At 40.4% G+C, this 21,469-nt stretch overlaps 1 protein-coding gene across 2 annotated transcripts in view; it reads left to right on the top strand.

Moving 5' to 3' along the window:
• Nucleotides 1-21,469, top strand: part of DSCAM (DS cell adhesion molecule) — a gene marked incomplete at both ends in the record, with an annotated part of 733,341 nt that overhangs the window by 396,054 nt on the left and 315,818 nt on the right. For both annotated transcript variants that reach the window (XM_079704973.1, XM_079704974.1), the window contains one exon: nt 16,668-16,814. In XM_079704973.1, the coding sequence (XP_079561099.1) occupies nt 16,668-16,814 (147 nt within the window). The remainder of the gene's footprint in view (nt 1-16,667; nt 16,815-21,469) is intronic.

The raw sequence follows: 21,469 nt of genomic DNA, 5'->3' as shown, positions 1-21,469 counted from the left end.
AGACCCTGCAGAATGGAAAGCCAAACACCAAACCTGAGCAAACCTAGTGCTATGGTTAGACATAATTTTTACCCAAAGCTCAGGCAGGAACAAGCAAGGGTGTTTGCTAAGAATTTATTTTTTTTTGTCCATCACTTCAGTGAGTTTACTGTTTTCTGCAGGGGTTTCCTCAACTTGCATAGGACTAAAGTCTTCTCTATCTTTCCTCATTTCTCCCTTGAAGAGAAATGTCCCACAGCATCCATAGCATCCACGAGCTCTTTGCTCTAAGTGTTCACTTCCCTCTCCATTTCTAGAACCCTAAGGATTTTCCTCACTTGAGACCTCTGCTGTTCATGTAACTGTGTTTATTATATTTACCCAGAATTGAGGTTTCTTATACTAGGAAGTATTTCATAATAATTAACATTTTATATCATTAGAAAAGGAAGTTGCTACAACACACATTGACTTATGACCATATTTAACTATTTGGGAAAACAGGGGAAAATAAGGTTCCAAATAATAGACCATATTTTTATGACAGAAATGCCCAAAAATCAATCCAGGAAGGAATTTTATCTCAATATTCTAAAAGAAAATTCATTAGATGGTTGCATGATAAAAAAGCAATTAAAATAATAATGAATAAGAAATATATGTGGGGGAATTTGCTGGCAGTCCAGTGGTTGGGACTCCATGCTTCCACGGCAAGGGGCACAGATTCAGTCCCTGGTCAGGGAGATAAGATCTCACATGCAATGCCATGTGGCCAAAAAAAAAAATGTGGAATAGAGAATAATAACTGCTCCCACTTTAAATTGCAAAGTAATTTGACAGGGTACCATTGAGAAATAGAAGTCTGCTAATCACTAGTTTCTATCACAGCCTAAGAAGTAAACATAGGAATTGGTTATAGATTAATAAAGCAAAAACTGTCATTAATGAGGAAGTAATGAGGTGATGCAAATTCCACAAGAATTCACTATTTCATTTCTGAGAGCATTTTCTACACCACACATGTGTTCAGTCCTGTCCTCCAGGCCAAGCCCCTGGGCTTTGGACAGACCAGCAGGGGTGGCAGGCGGTCTCCCCACAGTGGCCAGGTGTGGGCAGCAGCTTGAATGCCCAGCCAAGGAGTCCTCAGCACCACGCCAGTCCTTCTGCTGTGGATAACACTCATTCATATTCACAGTAAGTCTCAGAAACAGCCTTTAAAATTGCCTTCAACCAAAGTCTCAGAATCTGAAAATCTGCACAGACTTAAGGTCCTATATGTGTTTTCCTTTTAATTTTCTCTAAGAGGTTGCAAAACCCATTAAGAGTTGCTTTGCAATGAAAAATACTTATGTTTTATTCAAGACTTTATTCCTTTTCAAAGGCCTTATTTCACTTATATTTGCCCGGGAGGCAGCCTGAGGCAAAATGAAATAAAAGCGCCATGGTAAGATCTACAAGGCTGTGACACCACAGCAGGTGCTTTAACGGAGCTTGGTATTGCTTTTATACAGCGATGTGCATTAACGCCTATCCGGGGCACTCGTGGTGTGGTGAGGGCTAGATACACCCTGAACTTGTTACTGCTGACAACATGGAAAGGGACTCTGCTGTTTAAGCCTCTGAGGCTGATACTGACAACAATACCCCATCAGCCCAAAGAGGACCCCTGCCCCTGGCTGTGAATAATTTTACTCTCTTTTTTTATACTTAGAATTATTTCATTACTTAGAATGATTCAAGTTCATTTTTCTGATGAAGATTTATCAATCTTTTAAATGTGTATTATGTTTTTGAAGGAAAGACAAAGCTGCAGTTAGGAGGAAGAGGCATTGCAAAAGCAGCAGCCTGCACTCTAACCCAATCTTCATCAGTCTCATGAGCACCAGTAACCCAGCCAGAACAGTGACCGAGGTGTGCCAAACCAGGCCATCAAGAAGTGCATAGCGGGCTTCCCTGGTGGCACAGTGGTTGAGAGTCCACCTGCCGATTCAGGGGACACGGGTTTGTGCCCCGGTCCAGGAATATCCCACATGCCATGGAGCGGCTGGGCCTGTGAGCCATGGCTGCTGAGCCTGCATGTCCGGAGCCTGTGCTGCGCAATGGGAGAGGCCACAACAGTGAGAGGCCCACGTACTGCCAAAAAAAAAAAAAAAAAAAAAAAAAAAGAAGTTCATAACACTGCAGAGGATCCAGGAAAACTGAAAACATAAAACATCTTACCCCAATAATTAAGTATCTAGGTAGACATGTTAGTGAGACTCTCACATGTGTGCTGAGGAAAACTTGTCAAAGTTTGGGAAAACTTTTTTGGTAATAGTGGACTATTGACGTCAATCTTAAAGTCTATCAATAATGGAATGAATAGATTCATTCCTTCATTTGACAGATATTTAATGAATAACTGCTATGTATGTGTCTTGCACTGTTCTGGGTGCTAGGGATACAGCAATGAAAAAAAAAAAAAACAGAAAAACTCATACCTTGATGAAACACCATTGCAGTGGTTAGCCTGAGATATATTTACACAATATGACACTATATTTCCATTAAAAAGAATGGACTAGATTTCTCTATAGCAAGATGGAGAGAGCTTAAGAACACATATGTTAGGTGGGAAAAGCAAGTTTTTCCATAATAACTAGTAAGCTATTTATGTAAATTTGAAAAAACAAAGATAATAGAGAACCATATGGATACATATATGTGTGTGTGATAGAATAAAAACTGTAAACTGGGAATATATACACTTAATTCCTGGTAACAGTGGCTTTTTAGGAGAAAAAGTAGAGGGGACAAAGCAAAGAGAGGAATTTACCTTTCTCTGTAGAGTTCTTTCATTAAAATAAAAAATAACAGTGTTAACAATGATCAATTCTGTGTGTTGGGTACACAGATTCGTATTTTATGTCTGTGTAAGTGGTTTATGCTTTTTCAATTCAATGAAACATGGAAGGAGGAGGAGGGACAGAGGAAGGAGAAGAGGTCCAGTGAGGACGAGATGGAAGAAAATAAATCATTATGAGGCCAGAACTTCCTCTAAAGGACTGGTTCCTGAGGAACCCGAGAGATCCCTGGTTGCAAGACTGAGTGGATCCCCCCAGGATCTCCCTGCCTTGGGCTCCTGCTGCCTGGACGGCTTCCCTCATCAGTCATTTGTCTTGCTGTCCAGTTTGGGCACTTCTTTCACATCTTCCTGTTCTGTACTCAGCAGCATCCCCGACTCAGCCACCACTGCTTGACCTCTGCTTCTCTGGGGTTTACCTGTTGCCTCACAATCTGAAACTCGTCTGCACTGTCCTGGCGGGAACCCCTGACCTGCTGGGACCCCTGTTTTACCTTCAGGGTTTCAAGGTGTCACACACACAGCCCCTCCACCAAGGACCTCTTCTCTGCTCCCCAGCTGCCCCTTGGCTCCCAGCTTGGCCTTCTGTGAGCCCAGATCTCTCTGCACCAACATAAAGAGATGGTGCAGCCAATGACTTGCCAGCTTCTTGTCCCCTGGTCATGCTGAGTGTTTTCATTGTTCCTTCCTAACCACCCATAGCTACCCCTTTCTTCATGGAACAAGGTGTGACTCACCTCTTCTTGGAGGCATCACAAATACAGTGTCTCAAACAGTGCTCATTCATGAACCACCGTTGGGATTTCTGCCATCACTGAATACCACCCACACTGTTATCTATTTTGGTCGTTTACATGGCTCATGTTTTCTAAAAGCAATGTAATGATAAATTCTGGCCAGACGCAAGTGTCTTCCAAAGGCTCTAAGCCAGTGGCTTACTTTTCCTGTGTTATAAAGAAAAGAAAAAGGAGATTGACAATTGTTGGAGAGATGTCAAGATAAATTATTGCCACAAAAAAGTACTGAGAATCCTAGTGGAGGAGAGGTGGATGCACGTAGCCGGTGGGCAGATAAATGGGACCCTCTGAGTCTTTCCCTTGGAAGGAATCAGAGGGATTGAGGAGACGTGTGCAGGGAACAAATTCTCTGGATGTGCTGTCATGGCATTTCTCTGGCGAATGTCATCAGCCTGCTTACCAATAGCAATTCCTGCCCCACCCTAATTGATTATAGATATATTATTTTTCAGTCTTTTTTGACCTCAACACTTATGTATATCCAGCTGACACTATTTGATCCTGCTTTGTGTGGTTTGTACTTTTATTTTATGGTGTATTTTTCCCCTGTAGCTAGAAATTAGTGTTTAGTGATGGAGTTACCTTCAATCCCATTACCAGCTCTGCATATCATGGGCAATTGCTATATGACTGTATTGATAACGTTTTGTCGTGAAAGATACTGCTAGACAATGGATTTCATGATTAGTGAGATCTGGGGAAGACTTTTAGGAAATGGAGATGCTCTTACAGCAGAAAGCTCTGGGATACGGAAGCTGGTGTGAGAATTTCTACCCTGTCTCATTGGGTCAGGCCATTTAAAACCAAGAGGTTCTGAGATTGGGGTGACAACAGGGGCTGTATATAATAACATGACTTCTGTCATGGGGTGGTCTTCTAAGTACATACTTGCATACAGATTTGTCCTAATGACTCAGTAAACTCATCATAATTCCCTTAGACATCTTCATGTATCATCAGAAAACAGACATAATCCAAGACCTTCACATGACGTGGCTTGAAAAAGAAATCAGCTGCTTTGTCTGCCACTGTAGCTATAAATGCAGCCATGCCTGTGACCTCAGAGACTTGTCAGTCTGCCTGCTTGAAGGGAAACCTTTAAGAATCTGAGGTATATAAGGACTGTTAGACTTGCTCGGACATGGGAAGCCTGGTCAACAAATAAACAGATCTACAGGATGCTGAGCAGTGCTCTTCAAACATGTTTTACTCTGATTCACCGTAAGAAATACAGAGTAAAAAAATACATTTTATATTGAGACCCAGTATGCACGTACATATACATAAACAAGTACATGCACACCTACATACACACACACACACACAATCCTGTATGGGCACATAGGAACTAAAACAAAGCCTTCATAAAATACTGACCCCTACTATTTGTGATGCACACTGAATCGTTCTATCTTCTCTATTTTATTTTTTTAAAATAAAGTTACAGTCCATGAAATTGATTTCACAATCCATTAATAGGTCACTACCCACCAAGTGAAAAACCATTACCCCACAATATTTAAGTGGCCACGAAGTAGTGTCTATTTTTATTCTTAAGACTTCCTGTGTTTCTACTTTCTTTCCTATAACCATATGTCATCTGTTTCAGGCAGACTAACATTATGATTAATATTCACTGTGTTTCACCAATAAGCCCAGGGTCTTCAATTCCATTTGGGTCCCTAACACAATAAACAGAAAAAGTACACTCATTTGGGATTGATGTGCATGCTTTGCTCTTTCTTCACTTTCTTTTTTCTGTTTGAACATGTTGCTTTTTAATCAGCACACAGCCTCGACTAGAATAGATGTTCAACATGAAATACACAGTCCCTTCCAGCCTCAAAATCAGAAAGCTCTTGGGACAGGAAACAACGTTGATGCACCGCTTCTAAATATTAGTTAACCTGATACAACAAGCAGGCAGAATGATGTTCTTTTCCTTATCTTTCCTACATCTGTAAGGGGCCACTTTTAATCCTAGAAGTCCAAACTATGGCACCCAGGGACACCAGTGCCACACCCAAGGCTCCTCCTTCCCAGCCAAGACTCTCTTCTCCAGCTATTCAACTCCTCCCCAAAACACGGGTGTCACCTTTGACCCTGGCCCTTTTCTTCCTCCTGCAGCATCCAGGCCAGTTCTATGTCCTGTCAGCTCTATTTTCAAAACGCATCTTATTTCAGTTCCCTGAACATGCCATAGTTTTTCCCACCTCAGGACCTTTGCACGTTCTCTCTCTTTTTCGGTCCTCAGCCCCCCTCTTGCCGTCTACTGTGCCTCATTTGAAACGCACCCTGCACAGACCTCTCAGACCCCTTGTCTAAACAGCAATTCTCTATCTAGATTCAACCTTTTTGTCTTAATTCTCTCAAGAGCGCTTTTCACATTATGTAATTGTTTTTGTCTATTTACTCATTTTGTCTGTCTTCCCAACTGAAATACTTGCTCCTAGAGGTCAGGGGCCAAAACTGTTTTGTTCATCTTATAAATGAATAAATACAACTCAAGTTTTTATAAGATCCTTTGGCTCTTAAAAAAAAAATCCTTACATAATTTCTTCAAAAAAAATTCTATTCTTTCCAAGGATTTATTCTTTTAAAGAAATAGGAATCTAATTAGAGGAAAGATTGATGAGACTCGAATATCTGCTCAAGAGCGCTGATCTGAGCATTAACAGCCTAAATGGGGTAATTAGGTATACAGTCGGATTGCAGCATGTAGGCTTAAATTAGAAGTGTGTAATTGAGCCTCATTTAACTGCAGGAGAATTTCAATGAGAGAATTTTATTTACATAAGAAAAATGTCTTAGTGAGATTACTTTGGGAGAACTTAGACATATATCTGTCAGATCACTCCTTACTTACCAAGTCCAGCCCAGGGATGCTGGCTTACTCCTCACATCCCGTGTGTGGAGGGAACGTCACTCTTTCCAGCAACGTGGGCTTCCAGGAGGCTCAAGGTCCAAGTTGGGGCTTCCCGATTTTCTTTTTTTTTTAAACTTTTTATTTTATATTGGAGTATAGTTGATTAACAATGTTGTGTTAGTTTCAGGTGTACAGCAAAGTGATTCAGTTATACATATACATGTGTCTATTCTCTTTCAAATTCTTTTTCCAATTAAGTTGTTAAAGAATATTGAGCAGAGTTCCCTGTGCTATATAGTAGGTCCTTGTTTGTTATCTATTTTTTTTTTTTTTTTTGTGGTACGTGAGCCTCTCACTGCTGTGGCCTCTCCCGTTGCAGAGCACAGGCTCCAGACACGCAGGCTCAGCGGCCATGGCTCACGGGTCCAGCCGCTCCGTGGCATGTAGGATCTTCCCAGACTGGGGCACAAACCCGTGTCCCCTGCATCGGCAGGCGGACTCTCAACCACTGCGCCACCAAGGAAGCCCATGCTCTCTATTTTAAATACAGCAGTGTGTACATGTCAATCCCAAAGTCTCTGACTATCCCTCCCCCCAGCCCTTCCCCCCGGTAACCATAAATTAATTCTGTAAGTCTGTGAGTCTGTTTCTGTTTTGTAACTAAGTTCATTTGTATCATTTTTTTTTAGATTCTGCATGTGAGTGATATCATGCAATATTTCTCTTTCTCTTGATACTTGATACTTTCATATCTTGATGTGTTGATACTTACATAAACATAGCAGGCCCTAACAGTACGATGCCTTAGTGTACAGAGCCTGTTTTGGGGGAAAATTCAAAGTATGCATGTCATCAGGCATTTAATTCAGCATTTGCAGGGTGAGGGGAAACAGTAGGTAAGTTAGGCCAACCCGGGGATTGCCTTGTCTTCGAAGATGTTGCCGTCACTTGAGGGAGGCTAACACATACATGACCAATTAGACTGAATGCAATTAGGTGTGAAGTCGTGTGTCACACAGTAGTTCAGGAAGATCAGGAGATCCTTTATCTAGTGGAGCAGACTTTGGGGTTAGGTGTCTGGAGTGGGAGGGTTACAAAGACCAGGAAAAGTATGGGAAGCCTCCCCTTCTGCCTTTAAGCATGCACATGTGTGATCAGGCTGAAAACAAAACAAAACAGAAGACCATCTTTTGACACATTTACTCTCAACGTAACTACTATCCTAGGTTTCTCTCCTTCCCCTCTGTCGTGCTGCTCACATGCGTTTGGTCTACACCTGCTGCATGCTGTCTCTAAGCTCACCACCGATTGATACCTTCTTCAAAATAAATTTCAACTGCACAAGTAGGACACTAAGAGGGTCTTCTTTTAAGATATTCAAAGACATGATACTATGAAATAAAACATGTAAGTCCCCCCTTCCCTTCTCCTAATCCAGTCATGACCTCAGAAGTGAAGCAACTACAGTTAACATTTTGGTGGTTATCTTTTCACTTACATACACAAATTTACTACCTCCAACACAAACACACATTCATTGTCTTTTGTACATAACATTATATAATGTTCTATAATTACTCTATGTTATGTCTTGGAGGTCTTTCCGTGGATTATACATAGATTTACCTTACTGTCTTTTAAATGGCTGCATAGTATGGATGTACCCTCTTGAGTTAATCTGTTTGCCCTTGATTGGCATTTAGGTTTGTTTTCCATTTTTCATTTTTTAAACAATGCTGCAGTGCACATTTTGGATGTACACTGATGTGTGCACATGTATGAGTGTTCCCTAAGATAGAATCTTTGAAGAGGACAAGCTGGATCAGAATATATGCAATTCTTACATTTTAAGTATGCTAGCAGATTGCCCACCAGAAAGCAAAAGCCCTCACCAATTTGCACTCCTACAAGTGGGTGTTCATTTCCCCACACTCTTGTCGAGACTACATATTATCAAATATTTTAATTTTTTCTAATTTCCTGGGTGAAACATGGCACCTTGTTTTAATCTGCATTGATTTGGTATAGTTCTACGTAAATTCTGATCCTGAATCAGTTAAAATATAATTTCATTTGTGGAAAAATTGATGTTTTTACAATTTCACGTTGTCTAATCCTGGAATTTGATACACCTCCCCGCATTTATCCAGGTCTCCCCTTATCCTCTTTGGTAATGACTTGTGGTGTTCTTTAAATTCATTTTATATAGTACTAGCTCTTCGTAGCTAGAGATTTAATATTTTTGCTGATCTAGCAAGGTGGATATTTTACCATTATATTCTATTGAAGAATACAGCTATTCTAAAGTGCTTTTCTCTAACAGGAACTTACATAGACATTCTTATTTAATATCACAATATTTCCAGGAAGGTAATATTGCCCCATTGTACAGATAAGGAAACTGAGGCTCTGTTAGGCTACATTTGTATTCTCAGTTATCCTGATAGGAAGACACAGAACTGAGATGTTCACATTATCCTTTCCAGAAGTGCTCTCCTACCCCTGCCCACTACTCCATGCCCTCCTGGGTCTCCGTCCTCCTCTCTTGCTGTCTTTTGCTGACCTTCTTCCCTTACTTCCCTCCCTGGGGGCTCCTGGGCATCAGTTCCCATAAAGGGCTCCTCGACATGCGTAACTTGGTTCCCAAAGCTCTGTCTCCAACTCCATTGTATCATCCATGCCAAGTCACCCAGCCTGTCCAGGACTGAAGTCCTGTCTTCCCTGAGAAAGAGACAGCCTCACCCGACTTCTCTACTCTGTCCCTGCTACCACAATCCCGTCAGTCCTCAGACTCAGTACTTGGTGTGATCCTCTCCCCAACCAAGTTCTGTTGATCCTTTGTTTAAATACATTTCTGTGCAAGTCACTTCTGTTCCCCTACAGCTGTTCCTGCACTCAGCCCAGGCCTTCCTGCTCATGCTCCGGCTGTGACCAGGTCAGGGAGTGCAGTGGGTGAGGATGTGACCTCCCAGCCCCATCATCAGGGTATTGTGCTTGCTGGGATGCTTCTAGTTCTGTGAGCACAGGCAGTCACTTCACCTTGGTCCTCACTTTTCTCATCTGTAAAAATGGGAATAATAACAGTACCTGCCTTCTTGGGTCATTGCAAGAACTAAATGGGTCAAAACATATAACATTTAGAGCAACGGTGGCTCACTGAACACAGAAGATCTACTGGCTCTGATTAGGATTAGGATTCATAGCCAGATGTCTCTGTGTCCACATTTCCCCTTCCTTTAAGGACAACCATTCCACGGGGTTAGGGCCCACCCTACTCCAGGATGACTCCTTCTTAACTAATGACATCTGCAGTGACCCTGTTTCCAAATAAGGTCACATTCTGAGGTCCTCAGGGTAAGGACTCAACTGGTGAATTTTGGAGGGAATGCAATTCAACCCATAACAACTGGTTAGATGTCTTACCTTAAGCGCCTACTCCTTTCTGTTTCGTATATGAGGCTTTCAATGTAATTTTGTCAAACCATAATTTTTTATCAGGCCACTCAATTGCTCGAGAAATACCTGTAGTTCCTTCATGCCTGCATCTAGTTATGGCCTGGCATCCACCCATCACATCACAGAAGAGACACAACTCAGAACCATTGGAATGAGTTGAATTCCTTTCCAATCTACATCTGAATTTAGAGAAATAGCTAACTTAAAGTTATCATAGATTATATATGTACATATATATGTATTTTATATGTATATTTTTTTCTTCTATTTCTACTTCTGTTTTAGTTAATGCTAATTTAACTTTCAAAATAAAGAAATATAAGCTATTCATGCAGAGGCTCATCTCAATTCTAGCACTATATACTTAGAACTTGGATTTTATACTTGTGTTTCTCTCAGAAACTGATATGAAAACTGCTCAGGAGAAAGCTCTGTTTCGTTACACAGCATAGATGTCAATTGCAGGTGGCAACACAGCTGATAGAAGTTTCATTGTGTTGTGCTACCATTTGGCATCTTATTAGAAGTACCATCTGTTCTTTTAATTACTATTAACTCAGTTGGGATTGCAATAGCAAAAAAACCCCTAAGATATATTTCTGACTAAATGAAATATCAAACATGCTTTTAAAATCTTCCTGAAAATAATATTGTCTCTATTGAAGATCTAACAGCCTGGCTGTACAGGAAAAAGCCAGAGAGCATTATGAAAGAATAATTAACATCCAAATCTACAAATATGCTCATTTTCATATAAGAATACATTACAGTCATTCCTAGGGGGGGAAATACTCTTTCTATGTATTATACATAAGGAAGTTTCATGTTGAAATCTAAAAAGAGGAATTTTAGCTTTCTTTCTTTTTACCCAAACTTAAGAAGAGACATTTTGTATATAAATAATGATAGATGGGTTTCATCCACCCATCTCTTGAATAAATATTTTCAGGAAGCACAGCCAAACACTGCTCTGTGTTATGGAGATGAAAAGTGGGTCAGGGCAATTCAAGTTTCTGCTGTTCTGGTTGGAGAATAGAAATGTTAAAGCAATCTCCAACACACCTGAGATGACTCCACGTAGACATAATACAGTCAAGTGCTCCGAGCATGACCGTGGATGTGGTTCATGTTGACATTGCTGGAAAGTTGCTTTAGGAACTGAGGTCAGAATGAAGGGAAGGAGCCAGCCAGCTAGAGGTCTGGGCTCAGGGCCCTTGAGGTGGAGCAATTAGGAGAAGAGCAGTGTGGCCGGGGCAGAGGGGAAGAGGCAGAGATTGCATGAATGATAGGGCCAGACCTAGACCTAAACCGTTGAGCTACCATGAATAACTGGGTCTAGCGGGACTCCATCAAGACACGGGACGGTCTGCATGGAGGTTGGGTGGCAAATGGGCTGAGGGGGAGCAGGAGTGGAGACAGTTTGTTGAAAGACTGGGATCCTTAGACCTTGGGGGTGCGCGGAGAGGTAAGTGGGTCGTTCAGGATGTATTTTAGAAATAGGAACAGAAGGACATTCTGGTGGATGATATATGAGGGGCGAAGAATGATTAATTTGGAGAACTTCAGAATATGTATCTTACATTCAGATACTGGCAAACATGCCAGGGGATATTATTATTCAAATAATATCATTATGATGATAGAGGAGGTCTCTGAGTTTCCATCTACTCCAGATCTATCTATCTACCTATCTATCTATCTATCTACCTACCTATCATCTATCTATCATCTATCTATCTATCTATCTACTTTTTATCTATCTCTTTATATCTTTCTACCCCTGTTACTGCTCTGTTGTGTGACACTGGCCCAGAGAGGGTAGGGAAATTTTTGCCTGCGGTGACACAGCTCCAAGTGGCAGAATTCTGATGTCAAACTCACCATTGTCACTTCCACTTTGGGGCTTTTTCTAACACATGAGGTTGCTTCACATCAGGAAGCACATCCGTGCAGAATTAGAAGTGAGCCCCACTATGTAAGTGAACGTGGGCTCAGACAGGCCCGATGGCCTTGGGCAGTACTAGGTACACCTGTTGACTGGCTTCTCTTAGCAGGTCAGCTGAGTAACGCACATGACATTTACTTCCAAAACTACCATTTTAATGCATGGCTATCTGTTAGAGGGCCTCTATGCATTAACCTCATCTCCAACAGTAGAACCAAGAGGATGTGACTCATCATCTCTTTTTCATAGATGAATAATCCAAACGTTAAAGAGGTTGAATATCTCATCGGAGGTCACACATAGTGACATTGACAGGTTTGGAATTCATATCCATTGGATTCCCAAACTCAGATTTTTTTTTCTTCCACAATGAAGAATCTCTCCAGGTGGGTGAGCTTGTTACACTTGGTACCAGGGAAAGAGCTTTTAACTCGATACTTTATAAGAACAGGAAAAAAAAATAGCAGGGTAGATTGAGCAAGCAGGTTAATAAAGGGAACATATACAGCTAATTATTTGTATCAGAGTAATACACAAGGATGAGTACAGGTTTTGTGATAAATGTCAGTTTTTCCTCCCTCAGTAATGGTGTTTCCCTTCATCTGGATGAAGATAAGCCTCTTCCCAGATTACAATCCAGCCTCTTCCCTCCCATCCTGTTTTCTTACCTGATACCATGTCTCTAACCCTGAGACTCAAATCTGTTTAGATTGTAAGCTCCCTGAAGATGGAGGCTGTGTCTCATTCCTTTTTGGGTTCCCGGAGCCCAGGAGAGTGCTGGCCCAGTGAACTGATGTACCTCTCAGCTCTGGTTTCCTGCTCACCCAGAACACATGGCACCTCCTAGAATCAGCTCCCACATGCTCCCTTCAGGAGGACACGCATGCCTGCTGTCTGCAGTTGACTACTCATAGTTTGGCAAAATGGATTTCTAGGACTGTTGCTATTTCTCTGCCTCTGACGCTGGTCAGAAACCCAAAAGGCATTGTTCCTGAGCCTCAGGACCTGCCATGCTCTATGTGTTCACCGCTCAGCACCATGACAGGAGGAATGTGGCTGTAGGACTTCTACCCTGAGTGTTCTACAACATTCCGAATCATGCAGATGCCCCATTTTCTTTGGTAGTTTTATGTTTCTAGATAGAAATATCCCACTAGTCCCTGGGGTGAGCTTAGCCAGGCTGGCTGAACTGGTACCAAGCTGTGGGTTTACTTCAGTGGCATTAACATACCAGCTCATGTCGATGAACATTGGAGAACCACGCCAGCAGTCACTTGATACCCATTTACTCTTAGTTTATGCAAACTTCTAACAGCTTTGGTGTGTCTAGTTTCTACCTCTCAGCATACCGAAGGCATCACATTGGGTGTGTGTCCACAGGGATACTGACAGCAGAGAGAAGTAACAGCTAATAGCCTGGTAGTAACAGAGGGAACAGATAAACTATTAAAGACAGAAGCAGAGGCTTGAATTCCTGGACCATTTAGTGCATGTTGAGAAGCCAACTTCTCAACTTCTGAGACATCCCTCTAATAACTGAGCAGCATGGATCAATAATCAACGCCCACAATGATGACCCTGAATCCAGAAATCACTCACTATTGTTAACTAACTGATTTGCAATGTGTTTAACATGACAAAATGTATCTACTGTATTTTAGTAATGTTTCCACCTAAAGTGCTGATAGTTTTCCAAGGGAAATAAAGTTACCTATAGAATTTTGACTCTGCACAGTTGTATATTACCAGACAGTTCTGAGTCGTAAAAGGTGTATGTGTATATGTCTGTGTGTGTGCGTGTGCATATGTGTGTGTGTGAGAGAGAAAGAGACAGTTTGTGTGTGTGTGCAGTTTATTGCTATTAATATTTTGTATTTTAATATTTGCCTATTTTAACAGAAGCATGTTCTTCAATTTCATTTAAGGCTCTGAACAAACCCATTTATTGCATATGATACAAAACCCTCTGGTGATGTAAGACAGGAAGTGGGGTGAAGTGGCAAGCAAGGGGGTGAATGAGAAGATTCCTTGTCACTGTGAAGCCTGGCGTTCTAGCGACTGTGCTGTCCCTCACTGTCCTGAGATTTCCACGTGTCTCGGGAGTTCAGACTGAACCTTGGGTCTTCGCAGCCCTGTCCTAATCAAAGGCTTTTATTCTTCATCCTTATTTTAAATTTTAAAATACTGATTAGTTTGGGGATGTGTTTTAACAAGAAATAAAGGGTTAGACAGAGATGGTTCAAATTAGCCCAGGAATTCAGTCACCTCCTTCTCTCTTTCCTGTGAATATTTCAGAAAATGTTTCAGACAGGGTTCCTGTTTTTCTGAAACAACATGTCTTAAGAGAGTCTTATTTAGCATGCTAAGTGGGTAAAAGGAAGTCAGATATTCCAGGAGCAAAGTGAGTGATCAAATTAAATGTGCCTGGAGACCAGAGCTATCTCAGGAATCAGCGGAGTAATGAGTGCAGGCTGCTGCTGCAACCCTGAGCATCTCTCAGCGCTCTGAGCAGCCGTGCACATGATGCTTTTCCTTACATTTAGCCACTGCTGATGGCCTGTCAATTCCAATGAAAAGACTCTGTGTTAGAGAGGTGACAGGAGTTAATACAGTATCTTTTTCGTCCCTCTTTTCTGCCTATCACTCTGTACTTTAAAGGAACTGGTTATGAAAGCATTATGTAAGTATGCAAAATATATTGAAGGAGAAAAATGTTTCAACTATACACATTATATACTGGTAAGAAATGCTTGGCATGTGATGAAATATGACAAGTGGTATTTTTAGTTGCTTTTTTTAGGGGGAAGATAAAGCAAAAATATCTAGAATATACAACATTTGCTTTTTCAGCTATTCTAATATTTAGCATATTTATAGCATGTTTTAAAATAAGTAACTAATGCAGTTGTTTAAAAAGTAAATTTATTACTTAAAGATACTTTATCCTCCTTTATTAGTTAGTTGGTGTTCTTTTGGAAAGCTTATGCTAGATCAGTATTTGTTTTATGATTTTTTTCTTGTTCATGTCCATGGAATTGCTTTCATATTGCATAAGAAGTAATAAGCCATTTTTATTTTTAAAAAGATTTTTTTAAAAATTATTTTTACTTATTTAAAAATAAAATGTGTTGGGTTTCATTGCTGTGTGCAGGCTTACTCTAGTTGTGGCAAGCAGGGGCTACTCTTCCTTGCGATGCATGGGCTTCTCACTGTGGTGGCTTCTCGTGTTGTGGAGCACGGGCTCTAGGCACGCGGGCTTCAGTAGTTGCAGCACGCAGGCTCAGTAGTTGTGGCTCATGGGCTTAGTTGCTGCACGGCATGTGGGATCTTCCTGGGCCAGGACTCGAACCCATGTCCCCTGCATTGGCAGGTGGATTCTTAATCATTGTGCCACCAAGGAAGCCCATATATAAAAAAAAATTTTTAACGTCTTTATTGGAGTATAGTTGCTTTACAATGTTGTGTTAGTTTCTGCTCTATAACAAAGTGAATCAGCTATATGTATACATATATCCCCATGGCCCCTCCCTCTTGCGTCTCCCTCCCACCCTCCATATCCCACCCCTATGAATAAAATATAAGAAATAACCAAGAAATAACCAAGGGTTGGCTCAACTTAAATATCTGAGACCTAAAATTAATGAAGTCAAGACTCCTGGCAAATTCTGATTAAAATAAACCCAAGGCAGTTTCAAATGAACCTAAGGAAAACAGTTTAAAAGAAGGTGAATTTTTGGCATTTTAGTCCTTCCCCGAAGAGACAAAACCACATTATCTTTTAAGTAGAATTGCATCAGACACAGAAATATTCCATAGGAAAGACTCTAACAGTGGTAGAAAGCGTCTTGAGTCACTACCATGTAGGTGCAACAACTCACCTTGAGATTTACTCCTTAGCTTTTATTTGATGTATCATCAAATTATAATTGAACAGTGAAAAATTATCTTTAGATATTTACATTTTCATAGGAAAAATCATCTTTATTCTTCTTCAAGCAGCACTGATGCTTGATCTCTTAATGTTAGCCATTTCTGTACAAATAGAGTTGTATAAGCGAAAATTACAGGTCACGGAGAACACATTTTGTCCTGTGCTGATATGAAGGAGGAACAGCTGGGTGTGGCTTTTTTCTCCCTGAGGTGAAGATGTTATTGTCAATAATTTGAGTAGTAATTAGGAAATAGCAGTGTTCTCTAAAACACTGAATATAGGAGGAACTGATCTTTATCTTAGAATATAGAGGTAAGTGTTGGTTATTATTGAGGAAATATGACAGTCTTTCTTGGAAAGATTGTGGAATGTATTATTGCTCTATAGTCTAACACTTTTGTGTGTTTATTGAAATATTTCAAACTGAGGCAAAAGTTTACATTTACATGAGGTAGAAATTTACAAAAGAAAATTAATACTCCTTTAATTTGTCACATTCTAGAGAAAAGTGATGATCAAAGAAAATATGCTAAATTAGCTACATACTAATTATATGCCTACTTTGTTGCTGTTAAATAAATACATGACCTAAAAAATTAATTCATGAGAGTAGGCTTTACAAGTATATATTTATTGGGTGGCATACTTACTAAAACCTCTTAATTTAGGATAGTTGAAGAATTAATATATATCTCAGGCCTTTAAAGTAACACACACATACAAACACACACCTTTTATTTTCCTTCACATGAGTTTCCTTCAGGTGAAGAAAAACTATTCAATGACTTTGTTTATATGACTCGGTTGCTTCTGTTCTGTTTTAATGGGGTAATTATTTTCTTTTATTTCAGGATCTAGATTTCTCATCACATCCACTGGAGCCTTGTATATTAAAGATGTACAGAATGAAGATGGATTGTATAACTACCGCTGTATCACACGGCACAGATACACCGGGGAGACAAGGCAGAGTAACAGCGCTAGACTTTTTGTATCAGGTAAAAATTCATCAACACTGTGTTTTCTATCTACCTCTGTCTTCCTTTATTAGTGCTCTGGGATGACTCAACCAAAATTGTGGAATTCATGAATGAAATGAAGCCTTCATTATTTTTCCCCAAAATATTTTAGCAATTTAAGGTTTTTTTTTAATATAAATTTATTTATTTATTTATTTATTTATTTCTGGGTGTGTTGGGTCTTCGTTTCTGTGCGAGGGCTTTCTCTAGTTGCGGCGAGTGGGGGCCACTCTTCATCGCAGTGCGCGGGCCTCTCACTATCGCGGCCTCTCTTGTTGCAGAGCACAGGCTCCAGACGCGCAGGCTCAGTAGTTGTGGCTCACGGGCCTAGTTGCTCTGCTGCACGTGGGATCCTCCCAGACCAGGGGTCGAACCCATGTCCCCTGCATTGGCAGGCGGATTCTTAACCACTGCGCCACCAGGGAAGCCAAGCAATTTAAGGTTTTTTAAACCAATACCAATACAGTACAATGCAAATATGGATATTTCAAGTGAAATAATTTCACCTTTTATAAAGCTCCAAATTCTGTTAACCCAATATGATTTCTGTTTTGCTGACAATGCCTCCTTGCCCTGTTATTTGTATGTTATGTCATTGGCAATACCAACCAGCACCATGGTGCCTCCTACCCTGCATAGATCTGGGGGAGCAGGGAAGGGTCCTATAGAACAGGGATCCCCAGCCCCTGTTAGGAACCGGGCCACACAGCAGGAGGTGAGCAGCGGGCGAGTGAGCGAAGCTTCATCTGTATTTACAGCCGCTCCCCATGGCTCATGTTATCGCCTGAGCTCCGCCTCCTGTCTGCATTATGGTGAGTTGTGTAATTATTTCATTATATATTATAAGGGAATAATCATAGAAATAAAGTGCACCATAAATGTAATGCGTTTGAATCATCCCTAAACCATTCCCCCATCCCTGCCGATCTGTGGAAAAATTGTCTTCCATGAAACCAGTCCCTGGTGCCAACTTGTTCCCTGTATCATGTCTAACAATAGTGGGGAAATTATCCACGTCTAAAGTTAAAGAAATAATCACAGTCGCTTAACTCCTTCCAGGATTATTCTTGAGTGAAGAAAACCCCAAAGCAAGTTTATTCCACTGTGATAAATATGTCCGTTTTGTGCCTTTTTTAATGGGATTTATACTTTGAGAAAATATTGACTGTTTGCAGAATCTTTATAGTAGGCTTGCTATTGGCCCGTCTGTCAAACAACTCAGCAATCCATTCACACGGGGACACATTAGCACTTCATGCAGCAGTTTAGAAGCGTGAAATGACCATCATGGTATTATAAATCAAGTGCAAAATATCTGACCTTCACCCTTATAGCTTTAGAATGTAAAATCGATCCATGCAGTGAATATCTATTTTATTTGTCATGATGTTTTGTGCAGGAGACGTGACGGGAAGTTTTTAAACGTTGGGGTAATTAAAACAATGTCACCTGGACACCCACTTACTGTCCTTGATAATGTTATATCTGGATTCCTCTTCCCCATTCACATCCTTAAAATAGCCAAAGCCCACCTGTCTTTTCAGGTGTAGAACAAACATAAGTCATAATTAATTGATTTTTCCTCTGAGCTTGAAAATACTTTTTTTTTACCTGTTCTTTTTCATGTCAATTGATACTTTATCCCTTGTATTATAGTTATGTCTTGTTGCCTCTTTTAAGGGCAAGAATAATCACTACAGTAAAAATATGCTCACTTTTTTCAAAAATGTAGAGAAAATGAATTAGAAAATGAATGGCATCTGTTATCTATTCCATGGTAGCTTTAATGACAACACAATGGTCTACATGTTCAGAATACCTTAGGAAAGGTCTTGTTTGCATTGAAGAGGAACGTCTTTATGACAATATTGAGATAAAAAGGAGCAGTCTCTCGGGGTGGCATGGATCTGGGTATGAGATTGAGCTTAGCAAAAGAAGCAAATAAACATTTCTCCATTGAAAGAATGTGAATTAAGTGATGATAATCTGGGAGCCCATTTTTCTCTAAAGAAAAACCTAAAAAGAGAGAAAGCCTGAAAAGGTAAACTTGTTTATCTCTACTCTAGATCAGTAAGTACTGATTTTCAAATTTAACTCTCAGAGTGGGAAAGGCAAATATGCTTTTCTTAATCCCAAGGTTATTTAGTTATTTATTTATTTTAAAAAAATTTAAAGCATGTTTTGCCGATGTTTCAAAAATAGGCAGCAGGACTCATTAGCATTAGGTCACCATGGAAGTGATGAGCGTCCATGAGATCGCCCCATGAGCATTTGTGCAGATAAGTGAGGAGCATCAGAGCAGAATCTAGTGAAGGAATACCATACACTCAGATGCCAGCAGAAGAGAGGGAATTAAAAAAAAAAAAAAAAGAAGAAGAAGAGAGGGAATAAAACAACGTTTGGGGTTAAAGTTGGTATTTGCAAGAAGGGAGAAGTCAACAGAGTCACACATAATCAGAAGGCTCATAAGAGAGTCTGCTGCATGTGGTGAATTATGCTTATGACTTTTTGGTCACAGACATTTTAATAAAGTAGTTGAGGGAGATTGTCAGTGCTAGAAGATGAGAACATAGACACTGAGTGCGGATTATTGTTCTAGAGTTCTAAGCTTTGAAGGCAAAGGTAAATTAATTTTATTTTAAATTAGATTTAAATTCATTTAAAAATGTACACATGGGGTTTGTATCATGGTGGGGGCATGTTAGTAACAAGGTTTATAATGACTCAAAACTCCTCCTGAAGCCGAAACAGATGCAATAGGATGACAAAAGAAAAAGCACGTGGATGACTTCAACAAAACTAGGTGATGGGGATTCCTCAGAAACTCTTAAATGTGGGGGGCTATAGACAAACTACTGACAACAATAGGACCAGCGTAAGAAGAGCAGCAGTGTAACATTAGGTGATGGATAGTGAAAAGAGAAGAGTTACTGGGATTACTATATCGTCACAGAACTGCAAAGTTGTCAGCAAATGCTCATCTCCAAAAAGCGGAGGATGGGAACTTCCCTGGTGGTGCAGTCGTTAAGAGTCCACCTGACAATGCAGGGGACACAGGTTCGAGCCCTGGTCTAGGAAGATCCCACATGCCGCAGAGCAACAAAGCCCATGTGTCACAACTACTGAGCCTGCGCTCTAGAGCCCGTGAGTCACAACTACTGAGCCCACATACCACAGCTACTGAAGCCCACGTGCCTAGAGACCATGCTCCTCAATAAGAGAAGCCATGGCAATGAGAAGCCCATGTACCACAATGAAGAGCAGCCCCCTCTCACTGCAACTAGAGAAAGCCTGTGCGCAGCAACGAAGACCCAATGCAGCCAAAAATAAATTTAAAAAAAAATAGCAGAGGACCATCTCTTGAATGGAAACCTAGGAAAATGTGTCTAAGAATATTCACAACAATTTGATAGACCTACACAAGCTCTGAGTTGAAGCTGAATGCAAAAGGGCCATGATATCACATAGTTTGGTAGTAGCCTAACTCCTTGCAGATCTCAGAAATACTTAGCAAATACTACTTTCAGAAGAAGAGAAACTCACCCTGAGGGAAACTGCTGGATTTAGGAATCAAATTGAGCCAGAGTGGAACACTAAACAGAGGGAGAAGGCTCAGTAGTATGGGAATCCCTAGAAGAATTTCATCCTATAAAATACTATAACAGAGGGAAAATTAACTATGTTTATATTATTTTTATTTGGAACCAGGATTTTCAGTGTAACAGAAAAGATAAAAATAGAAAACCAAAGAATTAATAGAATTCATGAAATATCCAATAGAAAGTATCAGTACACACTTGCTGTTTTTTTTAATATGTTATTCCAAGTTCTTTCCCTTTTCAGTGGACAGTGGGCAACCAACAGCAACAAGCACCTCTACCACCTAAATCATAGTCTCCTTTAAATATTATTCCCCAATAACAGGGACCATGTTTCCTTGGAAGAACAATGGATTATTGGTCTGGGACAGGAAACATATAAGATGAGCCTGGAACATAAATGGGGTCTTGTCACAATTGTATGTATGCATATATATATACACACACACACACACACACACATACATACATATGTGTGTATAAATATACACACATATGTACATATATATACTTACATGTGCACACATACATATACATTTAATAATAACAAAAGCAATAATAAGAAACTTATTCATCTACTTAGAGGTAACTAAGGCAGGCACCAACTCTTGATTTTGATAATTAGTCATTAAAGATAACAGCAAAATTTCTTCCTGTCTTTCTTGTAACTACTGTATTTCAAGATAACCAAATAACCCTAGTTCAGGGAGAAAAGTTCTTATTTACAGAATAATTACATCTATTGAGTGTGAAAGAAAATGGAATTTTTTTTTTTTTTTTGCGGTATGTGGGCCTCTCACTGGTGTGGCCTCTCCCATTGCGAAGCACAGGCTCTGGACACGCAGGCTCAGCAGCCATGGCTCACTGGCCCAGCTGCTCCACGGCAAGTGGGATCTTCCCGGACCGGGGCACAAACCCATGTCCCCTGCATCGGCAGGCGGACTCTCAACCACTGTGCCACCAGGGAAGCCCGAAAGTGGAAATTTTAAAATTGCCATTTTCAACCCTTAATAAAATAACTTAATTCAGAGAAAC

The sequence above is a fragment of the Hyperoodon ampullatus genome, assembly GCF_949752795.1.
Source record: "Hyperoodon ampullatus genome assembly, chromosome: 5".
Lineage (NCBI taxonomy): Eukaryota > Metazoa > Chordata > Mammalia > Artiodactyla > Ziphiidae > Hyperoodon > Hyperoodon ampullatus.
The sequence above is the reverse complement of the archived record's forward strand: the minus strand, read 5'-3'. Positions and strand labels throughout refer to the sequence as shown.